Below are 6,681 nucleotides of genomic sequence, written 5' to 3'. Positions count from 1 at the left end.
TCAACATGGCACCGTCATAGGATGCCACCTTTCCAACAAGTCAGTTCATCATATTTCTGCCCTGCTAGAGCTGTTATTGTGAAGTGGAAACATCTAGGAGCAACAACAGCTCAGCCATGAAGTGGTAGGCCACACAAACAAGTAAAAATTGTTGTCTGTCCTTGGTGGCAACACTCACTACTGAGTTCCAAACTGCCTCTGGAAGCAACGTCAGCACAAGAACTGTTTGTTGGGAGCTTCATGAAATGGGTTTCCATGGCCGAGCAGCCACACAAAAGCCTACAATCATCATGCGCAATGCCAAGCGTCATGTTGGAGTGGTGTAAAACTCAATGCCATTTGGACTCTGGAGCAGTGGAAACACATTCTCTGTAGTGATGAATCACACTTCACCATCTGGCAGTCTGACAAATAAGGGTTTAGCAGGTGCCAGGAGATCTCTACCTGTCCGAACGCATAGTGCCACCTGTAAAGTATGGTAGAGGAGGAATAATGGTCTGGGGCTGTTTTCATGGTTCGGATCCCTTAGTTCCAGTGACGGGAAATCTTAACGCTACAGCATACAATGACATTCTAGACGATCCTGTGCTTCCAACTTTGTGGCAACAGTTTGGGGAAGGCCCTTTCCTGTTTATACATGCTTCCGTGCACAAAGCGAGGTCCATAAAGAAATGGTTTGTCGAGATCGGTATGGAAGAACTGCGAGCCAGGCCTAATCACCCAACATCGGTGCCCAACCTCACTAACGTTTTTGCAACTGAATGAAAGCAAGTCCCTGCAGCAATGTTCCAACATCTGGTGGAAAGCCTTCCCAGAAGAGTGGAGGCTGCAAAGGGAGGACCAACTCCTTATCTTATGCTCATGATTTTGGAATGTGATGTTGGACAAGCAGGTGTACACATACTTTTGGTCATTTAGTGTATGTTGACAAAAGGTCCTGTTATTTATGGGACACACTTTTCAAGCCACTTTGATACAAATAGAATGACATAGGTGTTAGGATAGAATTTTCACTAACCTTAACCCTTATCCTAACCTTCACTTAAGTCTCCTAACCTGCTGAGGAAGTTCTCCCAACCTGCTGAGGAAGTTCTCCCAACCTGCTGAGGAAGTTCTCCCAACCTGCTATGAAACCCAACCTGCTGAGGAAGTTCTCCCAACCTGCTGAGGAAGTTCTCCCAACCTGCTATGAAACCCAACCTGCTGAGGAAGTTCTCCCAACCTGCTGAGGAAGTTCTCCCAACCTGCTATGAAACCAGGTGGTATCCGATTTTAAGTACCTTGGCATCATACTTGATTCCAACCTCTCTTTTAAAAAGCATGTGAAAAAGGTAATTCAAATAACTAAATTCAACCTAGCTAATTTCCGATTTATACGAAATTGTTTGACTACAGAGGTAGCAAAACTGTACTTCAACTCTATGATACTCCCGCACTTAACATACTGCTTGACTAGTTGGGCCCAAGCTTGCTGTACAACATTAAAACCTATTCAGTCTGTCTACAAACAGGCTCTCAAAGTGCTTGATAGGAAGCCCAATAGCCATCATCATTGTCACATCCTTAGAAAGCATGAGCTCTTGAGTTGGGAAAATCTTGTGCAATACACCGACGCATGTCTTGTATTCAAGATCCTTAATGGCCTGGCTCCCCCTCCACTCAATATTTTTGTTAAACAGAAAACCCAGACATATGGCAGCAGATCCACAAGGTCTGCCATGAGAGGTGACTGTATAGTTCCCCTAAGGAAAAGCACCTTTAGTAAATCTGCATTCTCTGTGAGAGCTTCCCATGTCTGGAATACACTGCCATCAGACACACATAACTGCACCACATATCACACTTTCACAAAATGCTTGAAGACATGGCTAAAGGTCAATCAGATTTGTGAACATGGTCCCTAGCTGTGTGTTGCCGCTTTCCATGTTGTCTGTTGTCTGTAGCTTGTGAGGTGTGGAAACACTTTGTTGCTTTTATGAATTTTGTCTTGCTGCTTTTTGCTCTATGTTGCTCTGTCTGTATGCTACGTCTTGCTTGTCCTATGTTGCTATGTCTTGCTTGTTCTATGTTGCTATTGTCTATATTGTAATTGTTTTTATAACCTGCCCAGGGACTGCGGTTGAAAATTAGTCAGCTGGCTAAAACCGGCACTTTTACTGAAACGTTGATTAATGTGCACTGTCCCTGTAAAAATAAAAATGAACTAAACTAAACTAAACCCATCCTGCTGAGGAAGTTCTCCCAACCTGCTGAGGAAGTTCTCCCAACCTGCTGAGGAAGTTCTCCCAACCTGCTATGAAACCCAACCTGCTATGAAAAATCCCCTTCGGTTTCGAAGTGGCGTATTTATAGCCTAGGCGTTTCATATTTTGACAATGGAAATTCGAATAGACAAAATGGCTCGCGCAATCACATTATTCCAATTTGCAACAATAGGCGGCTGGTAGCTTTGTGTATTTCTGCTAATTTGGTAGATGTTTTTCTACTGGTGGAACCAACACTTTTTGTTCTTAACTGACTTGCCTAGTTAAATGAAGGTTAAAGTAAAAATTGAAATACTTGCAAAACGTGGTCTATTTCACACCTTGCAGGGTTAATTCACATACAGACCTAGATCTCTTGTAAATGAATCAACCGTTTGGGAGCACAAAAGGTGCGGTGAGGAGGGTGATATGCATTTTAATAAAATGTCTATGATTACTTAACACCTCCCGTTTAAGAGAATAGTTTAAAAAACAATGGTCTCTAAAACAAACCTTACGCGTGCCGCCGGCCTCCATAAACCCCTCCTCCTTTTCTTGACCAGCGCAGCTTGACCCTGTCCACATATTGGCACGTGCTATTTCACACTTGAAAAGCAAATGGTTCGAAAGGGGAAACGCAGTTGCAGAACGAAGGATGTCAGAGAGGATAAGTACATTCGTAGGCCTACATTAATTGTAAAGGTTGGCCTGAAGGTTTAGATAATTCAATTGTATTGATATTGATCATATGGATGTTTCGTTTTTAATAATATATATATATATATATATATATATATATATATATATATATATATATATATATATATATATATATATATATATATATATATATATATAAAAAAATAGCTAATAACAATATTGTATTCCTCTTCCTGTTGTGTAGAATACGCTTGAACTTGTGTAAATAAACGTTTAATCAAAACATGTATTATGAATCAAAAGTAGGCCAAGCCCCTATTCACACAACTGACATGGCTAATATTATTCATAATTCTGTGACGTTTACAATATCCCACAACAAAAGTTACACCTATTCTAAAACATGGCCACTCTGGGCTCCGAGTGTGACCATATGCTGCAGGTTTGCCAGAGTGTGACTTGACTGACACCTCACCACCGTGGCGCATGGACATGTTGGGTAGTGTCAATGCGCAATTTGACACGAGCACCATGGCCCGATATATAGAAGGCGTCTGACTCGACTTTGTGATCACTCTCAATCGCAAACTCTCAGAGGATTTGCTCGGGACACTCTATCATCAGAAACCATGAAGAATATCATCTCACATTGTGGATTAACTGGCGCAATCACCGGAGGAAACTCTGTTCAACAGCCCGCTAATTTGTGGAGACCTTGGGATGCCAAAGCAGGCAGAGAATGCAGGGCCGCGACACACATGGTTAGTACAGACTACTTTCAAAACTAAATTATTCGTGTCAATAGTTTGTAGAGGAATTAAGTTTGATGTTTCATAGGTTTAGCTATAGTGGACGAAATGCTAACATGATTGTCTTTCTTTATCCCCTCGCAGCCTTACACAAAGACCATTGGAGGATTTCCATACATCAAACACTGCAAGAGTCCTCAGATCACTCACCCAGTAAAGTAAGTGAAATTGCCTCAGTAATATCACCAACATACACAGGCTACATTATTAAATATATGCGTCTCTGTTTGTGCGTAATGGTGATTGAGATGGGCATTCTCTCCATATCCGTTCTCAATTATATCCTAGCCTACTTTGTATTTCCCATTCAAACTCCTAATGTGAGACCGTTTTGTTCTCTAGGTTGTTCTGGCCCAAATCGAGATGCTTCGATTATCTGTACCAGGATGCAGAGATGCTTCTACGCAACTACCCAGTCCAAGCAACCATCTGCCTCTACGAAGACTCGAGCAGTGATGATGATGAGGACGATAGTGATGATGACGAGGAAGAAGACAGCGTGAAGGAGCTGAATTTAAAAAAAGCCCTTTCTCTCCAATTGAAAAAACACTGAATGTATATTTTAATATGAAATTTTAATATATTGGTGCATAATTTATTTTTTGTAAATATCTGTAAATATGCCATATGACTAACTAATGACTAACACATTTGTTAGGGTCAACAGCATTTTATAATTTATATTTCATAATGGTCTACCTTTATTTAATTTGTATTAACGTTGTAATAAAACAGTTATAAACTCAACAATGAGCTCCTTGAATCTGTGGATAGGTTGGTTCTTCTTCAACAATCATTCAAAAAGGTTTATTTTGAGGACTAAATCTCTTCCTTCGATTAGTTTAATTGACTTTGCTATCTATTATGTCCACCACTGCCTTGAATCAAATTATATTCTAGCCTCTTGATCAAAAGAGTAATGAGATCCAGGGGCACAACTTTCACTGGGGATGGAGGGGACATGTCCCCCCCCCACACACACATTCTGAAATTGCATTTTTGTCCCACTCCCCAGTTTTATCATTGGCAATGTGTTACAAAACGAGGAAACGGTGTGCTTTAGGACCATGCAGACGCCTCCAAGCAGCCGGGTAGGCTGTTTGACATGTTTATGTGACTGGATAGATTAATATATATAATATATATATATTTATGTCCCCCCACTTCCAAAACCAAAGTTTCGCCCCTGATCAGATCTATAATTTTGCTGAATACAAAATCTATGAACACCATGCATTTATTAGGACCTCTGGTCTAGTAAGTTCCCATAACAAAGATTCTCTCTCATATGTATTGATTCACACAAGACAGATGTTCATTCAAAAATAAAATCAAGAGTGGTTTCATTGAACACTCTGACAGTGATCATTGAGGTGAGAGCTACAGGCGAGGAATGATCTGAGACCATGGTTGCATACATCACTTGGACTGTTGGCCAAGAGCACGTGCGACAGTGTCAGTGTCGCTTACCACTTCCTATCGTAAAACAACAAAGTGCATAAACAAACAGACTCTCAGTGAGCATGAAAACTCCCTCCTCATCAAAGCCAAATGTGTGAGCGCCAAATGTTCGGAATGAACACTGTCCATATTAAAAGTAATAGACCTAATATTTGTAATTATGTCTCACAGAGTCACATCAGAATCAGTCGTTCATCCATGTCAAATGTCACATTTAGACGTTGTTGCAATCTTCAGATTTTAAAGTGTTTAAGGTTAAGTTTAGGTATTAACTCTGAAATCTTAAGGTTAGACATTAACTTCACATTTTTAAGGTTAGGATTAAGTTTAGACATTAACCCTGAATGATTTAGGTAAGGGTTAAGTTTAGACATTAACCCTGAATGATTAAGCTAAGGGTTAAGTTTAGACATTAACCCTGAATGATTAAGCTAAGGGTTAAGTTTAGACATTAACCCTGAATGATTAAGGTAAGGGTTAAGTTTAGACATTAAACCTGAATGATTAAGCTAAGGGTTAAGTTTAGACATTAAACCTGAATGATTAAGGTAAGGGTTAAGTTTAGACATTAAACCTGAATGATTAAGCTAAGGGTTAAGTTTAGACCTTAACCCTGAATGATTAAGCTAAGGGTTAAGTTTAGACATTAACCCTGAATGATTAAGGTAAGGGTTAAGTTTAGACATTAACCCTGAATGATTAAGCTAAGGGTTAAGTTTAGACATTAACCCTGAATGATTAAGGTAAGGGTTAAGTTTAGACATTAACCCTGAATGATTAAGGTAAGGGTAAAGGTTTGGGATAGGCTTAAAACTAACATCACAAAAACATATTTTTATCTCTGGACTCAAACTTTGAATCAGAGGCAAATGCTTACACCCATCCACCATCCCCATTTACATTCATTTGTATTGTAGGTGGACTACTGTCATTGCCATTAGGACTCATTAGATAATAAATATGCAACATTTAACATGATATTACATGTGAACAGTAGATTTATAAAATCATAGTAGCCACCCCGATGTCCACTATAGAGGACATTTATTGACAAGCTCTTATTTAGCTCTTATTTAATGTGAAAAAAATATTACACTGCTCTGAAAATGCCCCAAACTATACCTGAGATATTTACAGATTAGAAAGTATTTGAATATCGAACTCACAAAAATGAAAAATGTACATTTCACAATTACACACACTTACAATCAAATATGCTAATGGTGATGGGAACCATTTTGAAGAACCAGAAAGAAAAAATGATCCAGGTCCCACTTGAAAAGCCTAGAATGTTCTCTCAAAGTTACAACAGGACCTAACACAGCGGCATGTGTGGCCTTAGAGATGCAGACCAAAATCGAATGTCCATTAAAGAGGACAAAAATTAACAGCTGGGTCGCAGGAATCTATTAAAATTATATTTGTGGCCTGGAAATTTTAATTTAAATAGTTAAGTAAGACTTTCCATTGTTTCAAATTATTGCATGTCTATAGCCTATACTTTTGAA

The 6,681-nt window shown here is 39.3% G+C and overlaps 1 protein-coding gene across 1 annotated transcript; it reads left to right on the top strand.

The window, feature by feature from the left end:
• Positions 1-3,532: 3,532 nt before the first annotated feature.
• On the top strand, positions 3,533-4,265 carry LOC135505653 (protein ripply2-like). Its single transcript, XM_064924701.1, has 3 exons — positions 3,533-3,664; positions 3,797-3,870; positions 4,055-4,265. Exons 1-3 carry the CDS (start codon positions 3,533-3,535, stop codon positions 4,263-4,265), a joined length of 417 nt encoding a protein of 138 aa, XP_064780773.1.
• Positions 4,266-6,681: the final 2,416 nt, after the last annotated feature.

The sequence above is a fragment of the Oncorhynchus masou genome, chromosome 19, assembly GCF_036934945.1.
Source record: "Oncorhynchus masou masou isolate Uvic2021 chromosome 19, UVic_Omas_1.1, whole genome shotgun sequence".
In the NCBI taxonomy this organism is placed as follows: domain Eukaryota; kingdom Metazoa; phylum Chordata; class Actinopteri; order Salmoniformes; family Salmonidae; genus Oncorhynchus; species Oncorhynchus masou.
Note: the sequence above shows the minus strand (reverse complement) of the source record. Positions and strands in the feature narration are given on the sequence as shown.